This window comes from Canis aureus, chromosome 3 (genome assembly GCF_053574225.1).
Source record: "Canis aureus isolate CA01 chromosome 3, VMU_Caureus_v.1.0, whole genome shotgun sequence".
Taxonomy (NCBI): domain Eukaryota; kingdom Metazoa; phylum Chordata; class Mammalia; order Carnivora; family Canidae; genus Canis; species Canis aureus.
In genome coordinates, this window is record NC_135613.1 from 53,147,919 (window position 1) to 53,170,947 (window position 23,029).

The 23,029-nt window shown below is 45.0% G+C and overlaps 1 protein-coding gene across 2 annotated transcripts in view; it reads right to left on the reverse strand.

Moving 5' to 3' along the window:
• Positions 1–23,029, reverse strand: part of DNAH9 (dynein axonemal heavy chain 9) — a 331,426-nt gene that overhangs the window by 78,764 nt on the left and 229,633 nt on the right. The window contains exons 50-56 of one of the 2 annotated variants that reach the window (XM_077892621.1): positions 21,956–22,381; positions 15,546–15,665; positions 12,765–12,953; positions 9,767–10,002; positions 6,127–6,249; positions 4,952–5,156; positions 1,459–1,623 (exon numbers count right to left, since the gene is read on the reverse strand). In XM_077892621.1, coding sequence (XP_077748747.1) covers positions 1,459–1,623; positions 4,952–5,156; positions 6,127–6,249; positions 9,767–10,002; positions 12,765–12,953; positions 15,546–15,665; positions 21,956–22,381 — 1,464 coding nt within the window. Of the gene's footprint in view, positions 1–1,458; positions 1,624–4,080; positions 4,133–4,951; positions 5,157–6,126; positions 6,250–9,766; positions 10,003–12,764; positions 12,954–15,545; positions 15,666–21,955; positions 22,382–23,029 lie in introns of those variants that run through there. The other variant, XM_077892620.1, reaches the window with a different exon arrangement.

The following is a 23,029-nucleotide window of genomic DNA, read 5'->3' on the forward strand; positions in this document are numbered from 1 at the left end:
ATTTACCAATAAAATAAGAAAAAGTAAATAACTTTAAAATCAACGCCGGGACACCTGCACCCTGATGTTTATAGCAGCAATGGCCACGATAGCCAAACTGTGGAAGGAGCCTCGGTGTCCAACAAAAGATGAATGGATAAAGAAGATGTGGTTTATGTATACAATGGAATATTACTCAGCTATTAGAAATGACAAATACCCACCATTTGCTTCAACGTGGATGGAACTGGAGGGTATTATGCTGAGTGAAGTAAGTCAGTCGGAGAAGGACAAACATTATATGTTCTCATTCATGTGGGGAATATAAATAATAGTGAAAGGGAATATAAGGGAAGGGAGAAGAAATGTGTGGGAAATATCAGAAAGGAAGACAGAACGTAAAGACTGCTAACTCTGGGAAACGAACTAGGGGTGGTAGAAGGGGAGGAGGGCGGGGGGTGGGAGTGAATGGGTGACGGGCACTGGGTGTTATTCTGTATGTTAGTAAATTGAACACCAATAAAAAATAAATTAAAAAAAAAATAAAATAAAATCAGCAAAGGATAAAGAGGAGAATAAAGAAAAAGCAAGAAAGGAGAAAAAATACACATGGTTGATAGAAAACACAAATTAAGATGGTAGAAAGAAAGTCACTCTATCAATCATGTTAATAAATGTAAATCGGTTAAATCCAGGAGTTGAAGACAGAGTCTCAGAAGGGGATGGACTGAACAAACATACAATTACTCAGAACGGTGTTATCATAGATCCATTCATTCAGGCTCACCTGGGTTCTTAATGCCATCCATTCACTGTTTCCTGAGCCACCTTTCATTCCTATTTCAGCAATTGTAAACTTTCACCCCCCTCCCAGCTGCCTACCTCACCATCACTCATTTTATTCTCCGTGGATAAACGTGACCCATGCTTTCACCATTTAGACAGAGACCAGCAGGAAGAAATCTCCATTTCTGCTTCTCCTCTGATTCCTTTACGTTTCTGTCTTCCTAGATCCGTTGCTTACATGGATCCACAGAATGTGGATCTCATTTCTAGACTCAAGTTTGCCCCCAACCCCTATCATACTGAAACTAGCTCTCCATCTTTTTTTTTTTTTTTTTAAGATTTTATTTGAGAGAGAGAGAGAGAGAGTGAGAGAGAGCGCAATCAGGGGGAGTGGCAGAGAGAGAGGGAGAAGCAGACTCCCGCTGAGCAGGGAGCCTGCTGTAGGACTCAATTCCAGGGCCCTGGGGTCATGATCTGAGCTGAAGGCAGATGCCTCACCCACTGAACCACCCAGGGTGTGATCTAGTTGACTCAGGAATCCCACCCCACTTGACTTTCTACAAGAAATTTGGGAACATGGTAAAGCTACCTAGGAATTCTGACGTTTTTTTTTTTTTTTTTTTCAAAAACTTGGGACTCAGAGACCAGGACGAGGGCCTTGCATCCCAACCTCAGCTGCCAGGGCAGTTTTACCTTCTTCTCAACTTCAGCGGCAGTCTGCTTGGTGGTCTCCAGGTTTTCCACTAAGACCGTGTCCCCCAGGAAGTTCCCTGATGCTGACGAGAGGCGAGACAGCAGGTTGTCTTCTAATGTTTTCAGGGTGATTTTGAACCCATTCTGCTGCTTTGTGAGATCTGACTGCAAATATCAAGTAAGGGGGAGTCAGGTGTAGAAGCCCAGAGCATCCTGAATAAATGCATGCTATGGGGTCAAGGTCCTACTTTGGAGGGATGAAGCTGGAAGCAGGATAGCGGGAGACCAGACAAGCAGGTGAATTGAATCCCAAATGCACCATTTATTAGCCGTGTGACTCGGGGCCAAGTTGCCTTTTTTTTTTTTTTTTATTTATTTTTTATTGGTGTTCAATTTACTAACATACAGAATAACCCCCAGTGCCCGTCACCCATTCATTCCCACCCCCCGCCCTCCTCCCCTTCTACCACCCCTAGTTCGTTTCCCAGAGTTAGCAGTCTTTACGTTCTGTCTCCCTTTCTGATATTTCCCACACATTTCTTCTCCCTTCCCTTATATTCCCTTTCACTATTATTTATATTCCCCAAATGAATGAGAACATATAATGTTTGTCCTTCTCCAACTGGCTTACTTCACTCAGCATAATACCCTCCAGTTCCATCCACGTTGAAGCAAATGGTGGGTATTTGTCATTTCTAATAGCTGAGGAATATTCCATTGTATACATAAACCACATCTTCTTTATCCATTCATCTTTCGTTGGACACCGAGGCTCCTTCCACAGTTTGGCTATCGTGGCCATTGCTGCTAGAAACATCGGGGTGCAGGTGTCCCAGCATTGCATTTGTATCTTTGGGGTAAATCCCCAGCAGTGCAATTGCTGGGTCGTAGGGCAGGTATATTTTTAACTGTTTGAGGAACCTCCACACAGTTTTCCAGAGTGGCTGCACCAGTTCACATTCCCACCAACAGTGTATGAGGGTTCCCTTTTCTCCGCATCCTCTCCAACATTTGTTGTTTCCTGCCTTGTTAATTTTCCCCATTCTCACTGGTGTGAGGTGGTATCTCATTGTGGTTTTGATTTGTATTTCCCTGATGGCAAGTGATGCAGAGCATTTTCTCATATGCATGTTGGCCATGTCTATGAGGAAGCTCTGTGAGATTTCTGTTCATGTCTTTTGCCTATTTCATGATTGGATTGTTTGTTTCTTTGGTGTTGAGTTTAATAAGTTCTTTCCCTCTTTGCGGATGACATGATACTCTACATAGAAAACCCAAAAGTCTCCACCCCAAGATTGCTAGAACTCATACAGCAATTCGGTAGCGTGGCAGGATACAAAATCAATGCCCAGAAGTCAGTGGCATTTCTATACACTAACAATGAGACTGAAGAAAGAGAAATTAAGGAGTCAATCCCATTTACAATTGCACCCAAAAGCATAAGATACCTAGGAATAAACCTAACCAAAGTTGTAAAGGACCTATACCCTCAAAACTATAGAACACTTCTGAAAGAAATTGAGGAAGACACAAAGAGATGGAAAAATATTCCATGCTCATGGATTGGCAGAATTAATATTGTGAAAATGTCAATGTTACCCAGGGCAATATACACGTTTAATGCAATCCCTATCAAAATACCATGGACTTTCTTCAGAGAGTTAGAACAAATTATTTTAAGATTTGTGTGGAATCAGAAAAGACCCGGAATAGCCAGGGGAATTTTAAAAAAGAAAACCATATCTGGGGGCATCACAATGCCAGATTTCAGGTTGTACTACAAAGCTGTGGTCATCAAGACAGTGTGGTACTGGCACAAAAACAGACACATAGATCAGTGGAACAGAATAGAGAATCCAGAAGTGGACCCTGAACTTTACGGGCAACTAATATTCGATAAAGGAGGAAAGACTATCCATTGGAAGAAAGACAGTCTCTTCAATAAATGGTGCTGGGAAAATTGGACATCCACATGCAGAAGAATGAAACTAGACCACTCTCTTTCACCATACATAAAGATAAACTCAAAATGGATGAAAGATCTAAATGTGAGACAAGATTCCATCAAAATCCTAGAGAAGAACACAGGCAACACCCTTTTTGAACTCGGCCATAGTAACTTCTTGCAAGATACATCCACGAAGGCAAAAGAAACAAAAGCAAAAATGAACTATTGGGACTTCATCAAGATAAGAAGCTTTTGCACAGCAAAGGATACAGTCAACAAAACTCAAAGACAACCTACAGAATGGGAGAAGATATTTGCAAATGATGTATCAGATAAAGGGCTAGTTTCCAAGTTGCCTTCTTAACACATCAGTGACCTGGGCTGGGTTAACCCCAATCCCTTCTCATAGAGGTGTCGTGCTACACTTAGCACAATGATAGTACACAGCGTGTTCACTAGATGGACACTATTTGTGTGCCTGGTCAGAGGGTAGAGTCAAGTTTTCCTTTTCTGGAGGGTCCCCTCTATTACCACTTTACTGCCCCCAAATGAATGGCTCTCCTGTAGATGATCTTTTCTTGGGAAAAAAAATCAACACAAAGTTTAGAAGTTTAGACAAGCTCATTGCAGGAGCCTCCTCAAGGTCAGAGTGGGGTTCTGGTGTCCAAGCTGACCTTCTCTCATCTTCTCTTCCTGGTGATTCCATATCCAAAAGCACGGGACACTAGTGGGAGGAAAATGTAACTTCAGGCAGCTGTGATTTCTTTGCCTTGTACTGCCTGGGATGATTGGTTTTGATCCCTGGAAAGAACACTCTTCCTGTTGGGAGCTCCAGCCATAGCCACTCTGGTCATCCTCTGTTTCTTAAAAACACCTATCACCTCAATCTTGCTTTTTGTCCAGGATTCACTGTTCCTTCTGCTGGGAATGCTCTGTGTCCAGAGGCTTTCAAGTCATTTAAGGAGGAGCTCAAATGTCACCTCCACACAAACTTTTTCTTACTTCCCTGGTTTAAATTAGCCCCCTGGCTCCTGACTATCATGTTGCTTTATTTCCTTGAAAAGTCTTGTCACAATGTCAAATGACACCATTTTTGTTGGTTTACACTTATTTTTCATGATCTTTCATTAGACTGCAAGCTCCACAGGGGTGGGAACATGGCCCACCAGTCCATGGTGTTTTGCTATAGCAGCCAGAGTTGACTAAGACACTATCCTTGCATGGCTGTTACTTCTGGACTCCCTGTGTGGGCCCAAGCATGTACAGAGCCCTGGGCTCTCACCTCTGCTCTTGGTGACAAGGGTTTCTGTTCTCCCATCGGCCTTGTGCCTCTCTGTTCTTCATCTTGCTCTATTCTCTGTTTACCAACTTGACACTTGGGCAGCTAAATGGTGTTGGCCAACCCCTGCCACTCCCCCAAAGTCTAGCAAAGACCATGCTGTTCAGCTCCAGGAAAAGCCACCTGCATACCTCTCCCAGAACGGGGAGCAAGATCTAGTGGCAGAGCATTTTTTGCCTTCCTTCCTTGATGGGTACCCCACGTACCTTCAGCTGCTCCAGGTCTGGCCTCTCCATGCTGACCACAGCTGCCAGCAGCTGGTCCTCCAGGCCGTCCTGGGTCACCGTGAAGTTGATCAGGGTAGCCTGAGCCTGCATTTCGGGCTGGTAGTGAGGATTGGCCAGTTTGGTGTGAAGGATAAGCCGGAACTTGGGATTGTATTCACACTCTTTGTCTCCGATTTTAATGAATCTGGAACATGAAGGGTCATGTGAATGAAGTTGGGGTACCTTCCTGTGAGATATGGTCGGAGATAGAATTCTAGATTTCTAGAATTCTAGATTTTTTTTCTTGCAAGATCATAGCAAACAATATTGCCATATGCATATTCCTCCTAAGCATGTCCAGATTGAGCCCTAGGATCCCCGTTTGCCCTAATATGGGGAACAGGGATGGTGGATGTAGAGATTACTGGAGAGCCATTCACATTGTAGTCTGAGCAGGTTAGTATGCTATGAAACATTCCCAGCAGATGGCAGTAAAGTGTTTGCAGAAGAGGCCACCATCCGTTTGCACAAAGGTGCTGTACCACTAGCAAGAAGAGGGTGCATTTCTTTTTGGATCCAGGCTGAAGTGTGTGAAAATGGTTAATTCAGGAAATGAGTGCATGCTAAGGACACGGAAAGGCAATTGATGGCCTGGGCAGTGGGTGAAGCCCTGGGGTGAGGCAACCGTCCATGATAATACCCTCTGTCTCTCCCTCTCTCTCTTCTATGTGCCTGTTGCCTCTCTCTTTCCTCTCTCATCCCCTTCCTTCTGCCAGACACTGTCTGATCACCGGCCCCCAAAGCAATAGGAGCTCATCAAATGGACAGAGAACTCAGTTCTTGGAACCCAGAGGTCTAGCTTGGGTATAATGCTCATGCCTACAAGTTGGTGTGCATTTTGACCACTTCCTTTCTAAAATTCCTCCAAAATAGTGCACCATACCCATGCAGGAGGGAGTCACGGAGGACGTGACTGATGGGAGCAAAGTTATTCCGGGAAAATTTCTCTAGGAGTCAAGGGCAGCTAAATAGTCCCCATGTGGAAAAGAGAAGGGGGTTTGTGCTGCAGGGCGCCCACAGCAGGAGTTGAGGGGGGATGTCTTGGGAAGAGTGGATCTGCTCACGGTCCTATGAGCCAGTTCCTCTGGAAGGTCAGCGAGGTGGCTGGGTCTTACCGTCCTTTCTTGATGACTTCTCTCCCGAGTAGGGGTCCCAGAACAGGATCAATGGACTCTTCCAGGTTTTCAATCAGCACCACATCTCCAGCTTCCAGGGCACGCTCTATGGTTTGGAGGTAGCTGGGGAGAGAGTTGGGCAGTATGAGCCTTTAGCAAGGTATGGATCCACAGGAATGTAACGGGATCCCCAGGAAGTGTAATGGGATCCACAGGGAGTGTAACGGGATCCCCAGGAGGTACAACAGGATCCCCAGGAAGTGTGACAGGTCCACAGGAAGTAAAATAGGTCCATAGGAAGTGTAATGGGATCCACAGAAAGTAAAACAGGATAACTGTGGCCTCTGTGGCCAATGTGGAGGTGCAGCTACCTGGGATGACTTCAGGGGTCTTGTTTGTCTCTATTTAAGATGAGATTTATGTGATCTTACACAGTTTCAGAAATAAGGAAAAATGACAAAATACAAAAAAGGATACAAGAATGAATGTGACCCTTCCATTGGTCATTTTGGTGTTTAATGGGTATGCTTGGATAGATATTTTCAAGTTGATTTTATTACATATGATTTATTTATAATTTAATTTGTATTTGTATTCATATTTATTTATTATTTGGAGGTTCCTACAGCACATTTGTTTTATGATTTGGTTCTTTTTTTTTTTATGATAGTCACACAGAGAGAGAGAGAGAGAGAGAGGCAGAGACACAGGCAGAGGGAGGAGCAGGCTCCATGCACTGGGAGCCCGATGTGGGATTCGATCCCAGGTCTCCAGGATCGCGCCCTGGGCCAAAGACAGGCGCTAAACTGCTGCGCCACCCAGGGATCCCTGATTTGGTTCTTATATGTAAAATGTGTGGGAAAAATTTGCCAGGTCATTAAATATTCTTCTATAACAATTTTCTGTGACTGGATGTTAGGCTGTACTGATAGATCTTAATTTATTTAACAACTAATAATCAAACCCAGGTTGTTGAGAATTTTTCAATGTACCTAGAGTTTAATACATATGTTAAAAGGTTGACTTTCAAAAAAAAAAAAATAAAAGGTTGACTTTCTCTAAACAGACTGGTAAGTTTGATATGACTCCAATTCAAATTATATATAACAGACTACAGAAATGGACCATAAATCTTAAAGTTTCTAAAATAATAAGGATGGAAAAAGAAGTAAAAGCTCCTGAAAAATAAGAGGAGGGACTCATGTTAGCTGATACTACAGTATTTTATATACTTTGAACAATACAGATATATAGGAAGAATCTGAAAAGACATCATCTACCAAAAGGTTAGGAGAGTTCTTTTCTGAATGATAAATTATAGGAGTTTAAATTTCTTTTATTTTGTAACACACCCCCCCCCTTTTTTTTTACTGTAATACATTACTTTTTTTTTTGATGCACTACTTTTGTAATGAGATATACCACAATAAATGTTGCTAAATATAAAGCTAGGTGATTAGAGGCTGGTGTAGTATTATATAAATGGAAAAGAAAAAAGACTGCTTAATGAAATAATGTAGAGTAAACTGTCATCTCTAATTAATTGAGGAAAGGACAGAGAATTTAATAAATGGTCTTAGAACAATGGCTAACCACTTGGAAGTGAAAATTAGGTCTGTATGTTCTGCAGCACCCTAAAATATATTTCAGGTGATTGGATTTCAATGTAAAAGAAAAAAAAAACCTACAGAAAAACCTAAAAAATCTAGGTGGATATTTATATGATTTCTGGAGAGAGAAAGACTTTTCTAAGCATTATCTATAGAAGAAATGGGTGACAAATCTAGCTAAAAAAATCTCTCAAACGAAAAAACCCCCAAAACCATCATGTGTGAAACCCCACAAATAAAATCAAAAGGTAAATGACACACTTGAGCAAATTTCCATTGATATGATGGAGACCATACTTAACAATCTTAACACATATTGTGTGTAACGTTTACATTCAGATAATGGACAACAAATGTAGAAAATCATCCAAGAGAGAAGTGGATGGACAGAAACAAAGAATTAATTGAACACATACTTATTGTGGCCTTACTATGTATTAGGCACTGTTTTTGGTACTAGGGATAGAGGATGAACAAAGAGGAAAATACACTCATATCCAAGATGCAGTTGTTGGCCAATTAGAAAGAATTTTTTTTGGAGAGAGAGTGACAATATGAGTGGGGGGGTGGGAGTGGCAGAGGGAGAAAGAGAGAATCTTGAACAGGTTCCATGCCCAGCACAGAGCCTGATGTAGGGCTCGATCTCACGACCCTGAGATCACGACCTGAGCTGAAATCAAGAGTCAGTTAACTGACTGAGTCAAGTGGGGGCCCCTAGAAAGGAATGTTTTGATCAAAGTGTGGGGAGAAGGCCAGGATGAGATTATTCTGACCATGACACAGATAAAAATATACCATGGCGGGCCCTGGGATTCATTTCTCCTCTTATCCTCTCTAGAAGAAAGGATCCATTCTGGTAGTCTAGATTCACTTTAACTATTTTGGTAGCACCGCGTGTTTGATTTAAACAATGCTTGCTGATCTGGACCTCTGGGCAGCTACGTTTGGGATGCGTCACCAGAGCAGCAAGCCTCACCTTGGCGGCTGTAATGCTGGAGCAGAGAAACCTTGCGTTTCTGAGGACCACCTGGTTCAAACACTGCCTCCATCAGTTTTTTAAAAAAATTTTAATAAGTGCATAAAATCTCAAAAATATGGCACACTCTTGCAGATATTAGTTTGCTTCTGCAAACCTTAATTTCCCTGGATGTGAAATGGTACCAGTAACACTAACCTCATCAGTTGTGCGGGTTCAGGAAGGCATTTGGGACGAGGCCCCCAACACCAGGACTGGCACATATCAACCACCTCACCAATGATCTCTCTCTCCCCCCCACCATCCTATGCTCATGGAGCCTGGTGGCACAGAACAAGAATTAAGAACTGAAAATCCGAAGCTAAGTTCTAGCACAGTTAATGAGGCTAAGAGGTGGGAGATGCGGGGGCCTGGGGCTGTGAAGTGCGGTGGGTGCTGGATAGACAGTCTCAGTATCATTCATGTCCCTTTGGGTAGTAACTCCCCCACCGCGTACGTGGGAGGCCACATGGCAGGTGCAGGGGCTCCCGTGGGTTCGCAGCATAACTGCAGTGTCCAATCCTTCCCCAGGAGAGACAGTGTTTGGGTTTGTCCTATGGGGCTGTGGCCCAGAGGCAGGAATAATGGGTAGAGAAATGGACTCTAGGATGGGCTAAGACAGGCACTTTTTGGAGGGAGACTTTGCAAAACACAGAATTTTACCCCCCAGTGGAATGTGATGCCCGGGGAGGAAGCGTCCAAGGAGAGATGGGAAGGGGGATGCCAGATGGTGGAGGCAGGACTCCTGATGGGTCCGGGAGGCACATGCGCACACACACACACACACACACACACACACACAATTTCTCAAGACGAAGAAGAGCAGAGACTCCATACCCACGCATCTTTCACTGAGATTTTTCCTAAAATGGGAAGAGAATCAGGAGAAACCTCATGGAGGGAACAAGAGGGTAGAAACAACCCACTGGGGCTGAAGATCTGCTCAGGACTATTTTTTTTTTGTTTCCCTCTGCACAACGGACAAAAGTGAGAAGTGATGTGCTCAGCCACCTACCCTTTCTGACCAATCTGGGTGACCCGGAGGTTTTCGCCGTATTTGGTCTTGATCCACCTGCTGCCTTGGAGCTGCGGGTCAACCATGAGCGGCCAGCGCTCGCAGTTGAGGAGGATGGTGGCATTCTCCGTGGACATGCGGTCTGCGGGGAGGCCCTCGTTGTGCCAGGTCGCCACGTCGGCATCGTCCGTCAGCATCCTCAGGGGATCCAGGGTGGGGGTGACTGGGATGGGGACCTGATGAGCCAGAAACATGGCACGTGCTCAGGGCAGAAGCCAGCTTTCTCAGCCAGGGGTGGAACACCCAGCAGCTCCCGAAGACACAGCACACCTCCTTCAAAAGCAAGATCAAAATCCCCCTGGAAGGTGCTTTTCTGGCTGTCTGATTATTTCTGGAAGCAGGTTTTATTTCTTAAAGTCCCGAGAGTCTTTTTCTCTCTTGATGGATGAACAACAGCAGAGATCCAGCCTCTGTGACCCTTTGTTCCTTCGTATATTCACCTAAGTCGAGTTTCTAGCGTGGATTATACGTGTATTCCCAACAGCCTCCTCTCTGCCCTTGCTCATGTTAACAGGGTCACTTTGCTCCCGCGCTCTGATGCTCCTGCAGGCTTCCCGGAGGAGGCCCCGGGCCTGCTGGGCTTGCCCCTGCCTGCCCCAGCCCCAGCCTGCACCACCCTTTCTGTTCTGTACCACACACTGGCGGAGGCCCAGCCTGCCAAGAACTGGAGATGCTCACCTCCCTCCCAGCCCAGAACGCCCCTTGCTTCCAGGGTGGCCCGCAGGACCTCTCCCTGCAGGCTCGTCCGCTGGTGCCCTCTGGGAAGCCTGCCATGATAGCATCTCCAGGCCTGAGGATGCCTCTCTCCTGGTTCCCCTCCTGGCCCCTGTATGTGCCCCTGACCCCATCTTTTTCTGTTGACCTGTCACAGCTCATTCAATTCTTCTACAGCTACTATTTTTTTTTTTTTTTTTTACTGGGGACACTTTTTTTTTTAAATTGGGGTAAAATTTGCATAACTTAAATGAACCATTTGAGAACACACGGTTCAAGGGCATTAAGTACCTCACAATGTGGGGCAACCATCAGCTCTCTCTGGCTCTAAAACATCTTCTTCACCCCAAAAGGAACCCCGTACCCTTTACTGATCACTCCTTGTCTCCCTCTACCCCTAGCTCCCAGGAACTTCTAATCTACTTTCTATGCATTTCCCTATTCTGAAAACTTCACATAAATGGAGTCGTTTGACATGTGGCCTTTGGTGTCTGGCTGCTTTCATTTCGTGTAATGTTTCCAAGGTTCACACACATGTAACCCCTGAACTTCTCCATCCCTCTCTCCTTTGTGGTTTGTCTACCTCATTACATCAGGAAAGCCTGTCCATTCCATCCCCTTTCCTTTCATCTCACTCACTAAGAGTGACGGACGGCAAGCCCTACACCATCAAACAAACCTTGAGGGGCACCTGGGTGGCTCCATGGTTGAGTGTCTGACTTCGGCTCAGGGCGTGATCCTTGGGTCCTGGGATTGAGTCCCTCATGGGGCTCCCCACAGGGAGCCTGCTTCTCCCTCTACCTGTGTCTCTGCCTCTCTCTCTGTGTCTCTCATGAATAAATAAATAAAATCTTTTTTTTTTTTTTAAACCTTCAAAAGGAAGATCTGGAAGTTCTTACCCTGGGACCAGGAATGTATTTCAAGTTCATTTTAGGCGCTAAAAACCTTCTCATGAGAAGGAATCCATAGGTCTTACCAGAGTGCCAAAGGGGTCACGGCACAAAAGTGCTTATGAACCCCAAACAAAGCCAGAAAAATCTCCCTCAGGCTGCCACTGAGCTCCTCACCTTCATTCATGCAGCCAATGGCTGTCCTTGTAATAATTTCCTTTCCTACTGTGTTCAAGATAAACAACAGCTTTATTTTTATTTCCTAGTGCCATAATAGCATGTACGTATGTATTTACACAATAGCTTTTATTTTTATTTATTTATTGTTAAGATTTTATTTATTTATTCATCAGAGACAAAAGCTATTAGTCCTCTCTGATAGCTTTTGTATCACTATTCAACAAATCATCAAGTGCCTCAGATTTTGTGTGCTGATCTGTGGAACCAAGCACCAGCAGAGAATATGGGTTTTATGTTCTGAGGATCTACCTACAAACACATTCTAGAATACAACTCTTCCTGCATGTGGTGAACTCTTGGGGTGACTCTTAACAGCAGCCACTTTTCACGCATCTAACCCCCTCCACTGGCCTGTGACCTTCCTGTGGGCAGCCTGGTCCTAGACTCTTTTGTCCTCCTGTCTGGTGGAAAGGGTGGGCATGCGGAACCCTCAGTGAAGATTCGTCAATCGAGGACTACTAGTGATGGGAAAGTGGACAATGCGAAGGATTATTCTGGCTCTGGGCAACCACCCTGAACCCTTTTCAGCCAGGGACCAGCAGGGCCCCTACTTATTAATCTCAAGAGAGATGGAGGGGTTGGGAGCAAAACTCACCTACTTATACTAGGAGGACAAGCTGAGTACACTTGAGAGAAGTAGACAGAGCTGTTTGCATAAGGGGGTCTGTGAGCCACGGGCACAGAGTGTGTAGCTCCGGGGCCCCGTGACAAGGTCCAGCATCTGAGAAATGAGCCTTGGCCCCACTGCAGCTCTGAAGTTTGACTCAAGAGCAAGGAGACTGAGGAAACACACAGAGTGCCTCTCGGGTTTTATGGTTTCAGGACAGCTGGGAGGGCAGTGGACCAGGGGTGCCCATGGGAGCCCAGTTAAGGTGGCCCAGAAGACAGTGAATGGCAATGTGGTAGAGTAGCATGGAAGGACATGGTGCATATGTCACACTCCTAGATCCCAGAGATCCCTAGGGACACTCGGGTGGGAGGGAGTATGCAAGAAGGAAGAAGGAACTAGAAGGCCTGGATGGTTATTGACATGTGAGCTCACTGCTAGCCACACGCTGGGAGAGGGGAGTCAAGAGAAATTCAGCTGCACATACTTCCAGCTGGCTCAGGTAGGGTCTCCAGGTCCTGTCCATGAGGCTCTGCCGGTATCGCTTTGTAAAGAAGCCCAGGTATGAGACGAAAGCTGTGGTAAGTAAGATGTCTCCACATAATTTGCTCTCCTGTTGTCTGAAGTTCTGCACAGCTTCTGCCCACCTCACGTTTTCAGAGGCAAGTCCTCCCACCTACGATTTCAGAGACCAGAGAAGAGAGAAGGCTTATCATTCCACAGGCTATACAGAGACCCTTGGATTCAGTCATAGAGAATGCATGGTGTACGCTTGACACCAGAAGGCTGGAAACATCGTTTATGTGGCCCTTTGATCAACGGGGACTTGTACTGGCTGCACACACACTCGGTCAACAAGCCTCTGCTCTGTGCTATGCGTCATATGGGCCGTGGATGGATGACAGGTTTTGAGTGCAGGCTTCCAGGCTCTGCCCTTTATGGGTATAGAGGCAAATACTACCCACCTCGGAGGGCTGTGGAGAAAATTAAATAGGATCGTGTATGTTAATCACTTAGCACAGTGCCTGGGCTGCAGAACTTCCGAGAAAATTATGCGCCTCCCCCTTCTCCTCACCAAATGCTGGGGATAGGAAAATAAATAAAATCACTTCCATGTGCTATAAATAATTCACAATGAGTGGGCAGACAGACAGGGCAATTAAGACACAGAGTTAGAGGGACTGAAACACTGGTGTGCACAAAGTACCAAGATGGCGGAACCCGTCCTGACCCTGCCCACACCACTATGGTGTGGCACATCTTTTTGTGGGGACTCTCCTCTCCGGGGAGGAGAGGCCTCCTTTCCAGAGAGGACTGTTAGGTAATGAGCTGAGTCTGTGTTAGGACTGACCCTTCTTTCTTCCTTGAAAGATGATATCATAGAATGTCTCAGCTGGAAGAGACCTTGAGGTTGGCCAACTGAACCATTCCCATGCCCGTTTTTAGATTACACAGAAAAACCCAAGAGAGTTGACGTATCTCGCCGGAACCTTCAGGCCAGTGGAAACAGGGTTGGCTTCAGAGCCTGTAGACCCTGCCTGCTTTCCAAGAGGACCAATTCAGAAAATGCTTCGGCCAGGCAAAGAACGCTATGCTAAGTTCTGGAAACCACACAGAAAACTGCATGGAAGACAGACCAGCTAGGAGGCCTGGACATCTTGCACGTTTGCAGAGGAGCTGTCTCTAAATCACATTATTTGGTTCAAATGACCATTTCCAGGCTATGCAACAGTAAGTCCAACAACTGTAGAGACTCCTGTGGTAGAGACCTTTCCTCTCAAAAGCATGGCTCAGTTCAATCATTGTCGTGATTCCTTTCCTCTTAAACTAGAAAATCTGGCTCCATTTTAGAAACAAGTGGTGGCTGGAATCAAAGTACAAAGGTATTGATTCTACCTCCCTTCACTGGAGACAAAGGTGCTGGAAAGGCTTTCTATTGAAGAGAAATCATACCCAGTGGACACTGCTTTGCAGGATCTTAGATAATTTAGGACAAGAAATATAAGCCACGGGAGATTAAAAAGGCTATGATTTCTTTGACATTCCTTTCATCAAGAGTTAGTGCCTGGGGGTGCCTAGGTGGCTCAGTGGGTTGGGCGTCCCATTCTTGGTTTCAGCTCAGGTCATGATGTCATGGTCTTGGGATCGAGCCCCACATTGGGCTCTGTGCTCAGCACAGAGTCTTCCTGGGATTCTCTCCCTCCCCCCTCAGCCTCTCCTCCCATGCTCTCACTCTCTCTAAAATAAATAAAATCTTAAAAAAAAAAAAAGAGTTGCTTCCTATATTCCCCCCTCCCTTATCCTGTGACCACTTTGGCCAACAGAACACAGAGCAAGGGATGTTGTGTTGGCTTTTGGTCCCAGGCCTTAAGAGACTGGGCTTTTCTACTTACTGTCTCTTGGAACACTTGCTCTTGGAGCCCAGAGTCCCTGTGTTAGATGTTTGCATACATTGCTGGAGAGGCCTCTCTACATGGAGAGAGCTCTGCCCTTCTGGAGGCTCCTGCCAAGGTGCATGTGACAAACCAGCCAGCTCCTGGCTGAAGAATGCTGAGTGGCCCCTGTAGGCACCATCCAGAGCAGAGGCTGTCAGGTGACACCCACATTCTTGACCCGCAAACTTGTAAGGGGCAACAGAATGGTTTTTGTGTTTAAATCACTAAGTTTCTGGGTAGTGTGATAGCAGACATCCACAAGACAAACACCCTCACATTTATTTTCTTAGGGAGGCCAGAGCCTGTGTGTATATGTTTGTGTGTGCACATGTGAGTATACGCACACGCATGTGGGCAAGGTCAGCTTACAAATGCTCAGAGTCCAGAGGTGTCATTCTTTACTGTCTCTGTTCCTGACCCTGGTCACACTATTATTATTAAACATCACACAGTAAAGAGCTGCAGAGCTTGCCTATCAAGTGGCTCATTTTGTCCTGTAGGGTTTCCTCTGGTTGATGTGTGTATATGCACATAAACATGTCACGTCTCACCCAGCTGTCTGATAGATCAAGGGCTCCCATCCTCCCAAACATCTTTGTAGAAAAACTCTCTTGACCAGACCAGGGCATGCATTCACACTTCTCAGGATTCAGTCCCTACATCCCAGCACATTTTAATATCCACCCCCACCTCCGCCCGCCTCCTAGCACATTTTAATATTTTCCCCCAAGTCAAAGCGGCGCTAAGCTGTGCTCATCTATTTTGCACCTCACTGGCACTTGACAAGCTCAGCTAATATAATTAAGGCTCAGGCTGCAGAGTCTCACACTCACCAGACGATTTGCAAGGGAGATGGTGCCTGCGGTCACTTCAGCTTCTTGCTGACATTTGAGTTTGTCGGCTGTTGCTTTCTCAAACTTGGCTGTGAGTTTGGCCAGGTTTTCATTAAGGTGCTGTTTATGAAGGAACACAAGGTCTATCAGTAACTCCAGCCCCCTGGAGAAGGCAGGGCAGAGAAGGAAAGGCTGGCAAATTAGGAGTGATCTCAGGCAGAGCCCTGGTGGAAGCCCAGGCTGGTCCTGACCCAAGGGAGGTGAGCTGAGCTTTCCTACCTATGTCCTTGGTGCAGGGACAAGAGGGATGATGGACATGGATGGGGGTGCATAAATCCTCTCTCTCCTTATACTGGGGAAGAAGGGGCTGCAGGAACATGCCCCAAAAATGGCAGTGCTGCTATTAGAAGCAAAAGTGTACAGAAGCCTAGGGTGGCCTGAGAATGGTCAGAAGGATGCCAGGGTCCTGGGAGGGATGCAAAGTATGTCTACTGCAGCAGGTCTGTGGTTTGGGTTGGGCTGTGTGCAGTCTAAGACGGGCTGTGTGCAGTCTAAGACATCCCTTTGCTTTCAGATCCTAGGAGTACAGGTAACTATTGCTTAACCTCATCTGTTCTGTCCAATTACCCTAAAGTAGAGGGACATTTTGTAAGAAGACATGGTTTCAATGTTTTCTAAATTCATCAAGAGTTTAGAATTGAGGTATGTAGCTTGTGTTGCCTCCAGAATATATATTTTATACATCAAGACATAGGGATGCAGGGTAGATACTCTGAATGTGTCTCTTGTCTATGCAATAACTGGAATTCAGGCTGCTTTGTTGGCCATTGCCATGTCCCAAGAGAAACAAATCAAGGGCCAAGTTCATATAGCCAAGCAGTTTGAAAAGCAGGTGGTGAGCCATCCAATTGATGATGGCAGACTGGCCACACTCATTTACCTCCTCTCTTTCCTGAGACTTTTCTAAAATAATTATGAAACAAGTGAAAACATCATAAATCCTTAACACTGAGCAACTGTTGAGGGTCATTGAAGAGTAAGAGATTCCAATCTATGTATGGCAGACTGGACTCATAGAGGAGTGGAAACTGCCAGAGTAGGGAACAGGAAGCTACAATACAGAGCGGGCCTCTGTTCACCAAAGAGGACATGCACTGGGGCTTTGGAAACATCAGGTGTGATGGAGGGGGATGATGAAAGTAAGGTTTGTTGGAAGCTGGCAGATCCTCTTCCCCCATCTCTACCCACGTGCCCAGTGTCCAAAGTCATCAGGCGTCCATGTCACCAGCAAGAGATTCAATAGTGGCAGAGAGAAAACACCACATTCTGGCAACAATGATGCATTCAACATAACTGACCCCAAAAACAAATTCTGCCAGTTAGTCAGCTCTGCTCCTGCCTGGGAAGCTATAACCAACTTTTGAGCACTGCTCTTATAAACATGAAAGGACAAGAAGCCATTTGATGAAGCCTAGATAAGGTAAATAAGGGGGGAGGAAAAAAACACCTTAGAAAAGATTACTTTAGTCAAAAGAGGGCAATAAAGCATAAAATCCTTCATGAGTAGGTTCTTAGGAAGATTGAAGATATTTCATTCATAAAACAAGAAGAGAATGCTAGCAAAAGGAGCAGAGAGAAAAAAAAAAAAACCCTGTTGCAGAAATTATTATTCTTGTTAATGTAAAAAATAGTAAATTCAAGGGAAGGGTTAAAAGATGACTTTGAGGAAATCTAGAAAGTATAAGAAGACATAGTTAGTGACTGAGGAAACAGGACTTATCAGAAAGTCCAATATCCAACGAATGTGCATTCTAGAAAATAAGATCAAAAAGGAAACAGAGGAAGACTACCAAAGAAATAACATACAACAATTTTCCAGAGTCAAGGAAAAGAAGTCTCCACATGCTGAACACAATGAATCTTAAAAATGGCAGCTAAGCACATCAGTACAAAGTTTCAGACACCAAGAATAAAGAAAAAGGAGCACCTGTGTGGCTCTGTTGGTTAAGTGTCAACTCTTGATATTGGCTCAGATCATGATCTCAGGGTCATGTGATCGACCCACATGTCAGGTTCTGTGCTGGGTATGGAGACTGCTTGGGTTTCTTTCTCCCTCTGCCCCTTCCTCACTCATGCTATCTCAAGGGGGAAAAAAAGGAATAAAGAAAAAAAATGGAAAGACTTCCAGAAAGGTAGAAACACAGTGCATTGACAAAGAAATGGGACCCTGACTGCTTATGAGACTACTCACTTAAGAAAAGGGTAAGGCATTCAGTGTCCTAAGGGGGAAAAATTAGCATCAGAATCCAGTACTCAGCAAAATTGTCAGGTCAGTTTAAAAATCAAATAAAGGCATTTCCAGACCAAAATCATTCAGAAAATTTACCTCTTACTTAACATTTCTGAGAAAGTTACTTAAGAGTGAGTTCCAGCAAGCTAGAGAAGAAATCAAGGAAGGAGAAAGCAAGTGATCCAGAAGTCACTGGAACCAACCTGAGACAGCAGTGAACATGTTCGCTCTCCAACACTGATTGGAGCTCTGAGTCTGGGACAAGAGAGGAAGGTCTTGGAGGCAAAAATGGAAGTGGCAGGATACTGAATTGCATGGAGAGTTTAAGAGTAATTGAGGCTAAGCAAAAGGAATTAATGGCAGAGAAAAAAAAAAAAAAAAAAACGAAAGGCAAGTAGAAATCCCAGGGGGAGGGGGAAAGATTGCATTGAAAAAGGAAATGAATTAAAAGTAGAATTGTTTTAAATAAGAAGCAGAATCAGACCTATACAAACAGAGAATAAACTGATGGTTGCCAGAGGGGAGGAGGGAGTGGGCAAAATGGGTGAAGGGGAGTGGGAGGTCCAGGCTTCCAGTTATGGAATAAATGTCAGGGATGAAAGGCACAGCATAGGGAATATACAGTCAGTGATATTGTAATAGCGCTATGTGGTGACAGGTGGTAGCTACACTTGTGAGCATAGCAGAACATATAAGCTTGTCACATCACTGTGCTGCCCACCTGGAACTCATAGAACACTGTGTGTCAACTACCCCAAAATAAAAAAGAATTGTTTTCCTAATCACCTTTTTTGGATCATTCAATTGCTACGTATAAAAATAGTGATTTTTATGTGTTTATTGTATATCCTTCACGTTTTCAGAATTTGTTTATTAGCTCAAAGAGCATTTTGTGGATTGTTACCTAATAAATAATAAAGAGCAATTTTCATAAAAAAAAGGAAATTGTACTATTTAGGTCTCCTAAGAACAATACAGGCAGGTTCATAGAATGCAAATGGAATTGACTGATTTTTCACCCTTCCCCATCAGCCAGTGAACAGATCATGGGACACTTAATTTTGGTCACAGGACAGAATGAAGATGTTTTGAGTCTTGGTGATTCTAAAGCAAATGTAACAATCAGTATTGATAACTGAAGTTGGACTGTGGGAGGTTGGAGAAAGCTGAAGAAACAGGTAATAATCTTATCTTGAAAACAGGAAGTTCCAGGGAAGCTGCCTATGTGCTGGAGCAAGAAATACAAGTTACATTAACCTGAAGTAGTTGTTATGATGATATCGAGAAGACATGCATATGAACCTCTTAGAGCCCCATCCAGCAGAAAGTCAATCTTCCTGCATAAGGTACATCAAGAAACAGGGATGTCAACATAGTATGGATGACATTCAGATGAGCAGGGGCCGCGGGGAGATGATGTAAGCTGGTCGGATGAGTCTGGCATTGGAAAAAGAAAACTGGCGTTGGTCGGGACCTATGACAAAACTGGATGGATAGGAAGGTGCTACTCAACTCTAGGGTCAGTTCATGATGTTTGGGAATCTTCTGATTTCTTTAAGACTGGCCAGAAATCAGATTTTTATGAAAATCTCCTGTTGATTTAAATACTGGCAGTTAATGAAATCATTTACAAAGACCATGTGTGTGCCAAATGAAACACATTGAAGGCACTAGTATAAAGGCTCTGAGTAGCATGACCAGTCCTTTGAAACAGACACAAGCATGCAAAGGGTCAGAGACTGTTGTTTCTCATTAGATACCTTTCTCTGATACTTTACTTATGTGTCAGTATATGCTCCATGAAAATGCCTTGCTTGTTTTTATTACTATTATTTTTATAAATCATAACATTAATATATGCTCATGATAGAAAAAAAGAAGACACCTATAAGCACACCCATCCAAAATATACCACCCACATATAACAGCCACTACCACTACTCATGTTTCATGTATTTTATAATCTGTTTGGAAATACGCTTTTTTTTTAACTTTATCTTGAATATAATATTCTTTCCTTGGAAGTATCCTAAAATCCTAAAAATAAGGCTTGAGGACTGGAGAAGGCCGGCGACGGCCTCCATGTCACAGAGGGAAGAATTTCCTCGCCTGGGTTGGCTTCCATGTTAGGGTTGGGTGTCAGCCCGTCTTCTCTGTCCTCAGTGGCGGAGTGTCCGAAACTCTCGGGATGCCGACGGGCATGTGGGTAAGCAAAGCATGGAGAGGAAGTTGTTCGAAGCAAGAATACATTTTTTCAAAAAACATTTTGGCAGAAAATAAGTGTCTTCCTAAGGTAGCCAAGTATTTGAAAGATATGCTTGTTGCTTTCACAGGTTGAGTGGGCCCATCATGTGAATGTTGGCTACTGAATAGGTATCAACATTTTGAAAACATTCCCTTTGCACCAAATGTTCCCTTAGTTAAAATAACTTGAGTAAAAAAAAAAAAAGTCTTTGAAAATGCAGTTCTTAAAATGTTTTTTCTGGGAGAAACTGCAGAATACGAAAATTATCGGGAGGCTTTTTCCCTTAAAAATTAGTCATGGGGATGTGATGGTGCTCCTTGAAGAGGGCCAGTGCTACAGTGATTATCACCTGTTCTAGACTGACCCTCGGACATCTGGATTTATAAAGCAAGCATGCTGAGAGATTAGCTGCTTCACCAAAGTATCTTTTCTTTGGAGAGACATGGGTTGCAAGGTTCTTTGAACCAGCCACAGAATTCAATCTAGCAATCCATAAACCCATGTTGTGTGAAGCGTGCGGCATATCTGCAATTTTACTTCTAATTTGTAAAACCCTTTCTACCATCATGACTAATTTGCAGCAAGAATCTTATTTGCCTGGGATGCATGAGTGGGAAGGAAAGATCCAAGGAATGGTTTGGGATTGAACTTGATGACAGGAGTGCCTGGTCCCCAGGGCTTGTGCACACATGTGAGAGCATGTGTAGAGGGAAGAGGGGGACAGGGGTAGAGGTAGCGCAGCAGTGGTCATCGTGGCCATGGCAGTGGCCCCAGCGCCATGTGGGCTACGGGCCAGGATCTGCAAGTATGCCCTCCTTTTGTCCTCGCTGTGTTCTCATTAAGCGAGATGTTACTGTGTCCATTTTGCTTCGGGAAACTGAAGCTTGGGCATTTTATTTATTTATTTTTTTTTAAAAAAAGATTTTATTTATTCATGAGAGACACAGAGAGAGAGGCAGAGACACAGGCAGAGGGATAAGCAGGCTCCTGGTGGGGAGCCCGATGCAGGACTCGATCCCAGGTCTCCAGGATTATGCCCTGGGCTGAAGGCAGTGCTAAACCGCTGAGCCATCCGGGCTGCCCAGCTTGGGCATTTTAAAGACCTTTGTAAAGGTCACACGTCTATAAATGGTACAAGCTTGGATTCCATTTTCAACCACTCTGCTATCTCATGGGGTCCCGATTTCTAATCTTGCTTTGGTAGCACCTATTTTAAGGGCAAAGGTGAAGTTCAAGGGGACTCTCTCCCAAACAGGTGTAGGTCCACAAACACCCCATTCCCCAGCCCAGAGAGAGGCAGAGCTGATAAAACCATCACTGGGAGGTTAATAAAAGCTAATGACCCTCCTTGTTTTAGATTTATGGTCAAGGGACCACCCCCCAAACCATAACGTACTATTGCTTCTAAAAGCTTTCACAGAGCAGTATAGAGAATATAAACCCAAAGGTCTGGTGGATTTATCTCGTATGGACTATACAGTATTCGAGGAAGAGGAAATGGTGCCTCTCTTGAAAAATCAGGAGCTTTGGCATCCCACTTTGGTTTTCCTGCCTCTCTTTAAAAACCAGGATGCTGGGGCACCTGGGTGGCTCAGTGGTTGAGCATCTGCCTTTGGTTCAGGTCGTGACCCTGGGGTCCTGGGATCAAGTCCCGCATCGGGCTCCCCACAGGGAGCCTGCTTCTCTTCCTCTGCCTTTGTCTCTGCCTCTCTCTGTGTCTCTCATGAATAAATAAATAAAATCTTTAAAAAAAATAAAATAAAAAACCATAAAACCTGGGCTGCTTAGGCGCTGGGAAATGGGGGAGTGTGTGGTTTGCACAGAGGCCACCTGGCAGGGCAGGGGTCATGGTCAGGGCCCTCCAGCCTCACTTACAGCAATCTTGGCTTTTACGGCTGCCAGCTTCTCCTGGGCGGCAGTGAGGTCCGAGGTGGCCCTGCTCAGCGCCTGGCGCTTGGGTTCCACGTCACAGAACACTTCGTAGAAGCGCACGATGTTTACCACCCAGGAGCAGAGGCCCGCGGCCGCGTAGGACTTGGTGGCCACCAGCTCGGGGTTGAAGTCCGGGTCCTGCAGGTACGGCCGGATGGCCTTGAGGCAGCTCTCGTGAATGTGCTCCTTGTCAAAGTTGATGAGGGAGTCCAGGAAACCGTCCACCTTGGCCATGGTGACCTTCGCGGCCTTCCAGCTGCGGTCCTTGGGCACCCTGCCCCCGGGGGCCGTGAGGGTCATCACCGCGGCCGTGACGTTGCTGACAGCTGGAGGGGGGGCCCCGAACGACTTCAGCTCGGTCAGGTTGGTCTGAGGACAGAGGAGGAGGCTGTCAGGAAAAACACGAATGCGCCACGAAAGCACGTGGGTTCTAGAATGACCATTCTGAAAAGGCTGCCTTGAGGCCCATTGAGCCCTCTGAATTTTAAATGTCATGACTCATCAGAGGGAAACGAAAGCTACTCCCCCCAGTGGCTTTAGACACGCCCCATGGCGAGCCCAAGACTCGGCTCCGTTTGTTCAGCTCTTTAGCGGACTCGCTGCCCATTAGAAACACACAATTATTTCACATTCAACAGAAAAATAGCAGGATGCCAACATACTCTGAAACAGGCAGCATGCCCTGAATAAAAGATAAGGTTATTATAAATTAATTTCCCATCTTGGATCGAAGAGAATAGCCCTGTAACCCAACAAATTTTGTTTTTTTCTTTAATTAAACTTCTTTGTTCCATGAGCCTGTTCTAACTACACTTGACTGTCCTGACGTTTTCTGCCAAGAAATAATTCAGCCTGGAAGCCGGGCATAGTCACTGCCCCTGCTTGGATGTGGGTTTGTCCTCTGCTCCAATCACCATTTGCACTAGGAAAATAGGGCCAAAAGGGTTGGCCTTGGCATGTCACTTCGACTTCCCAGGCCTCTGTGTTTCCATCTGTAAATTGGGAGTAGGGGCACCC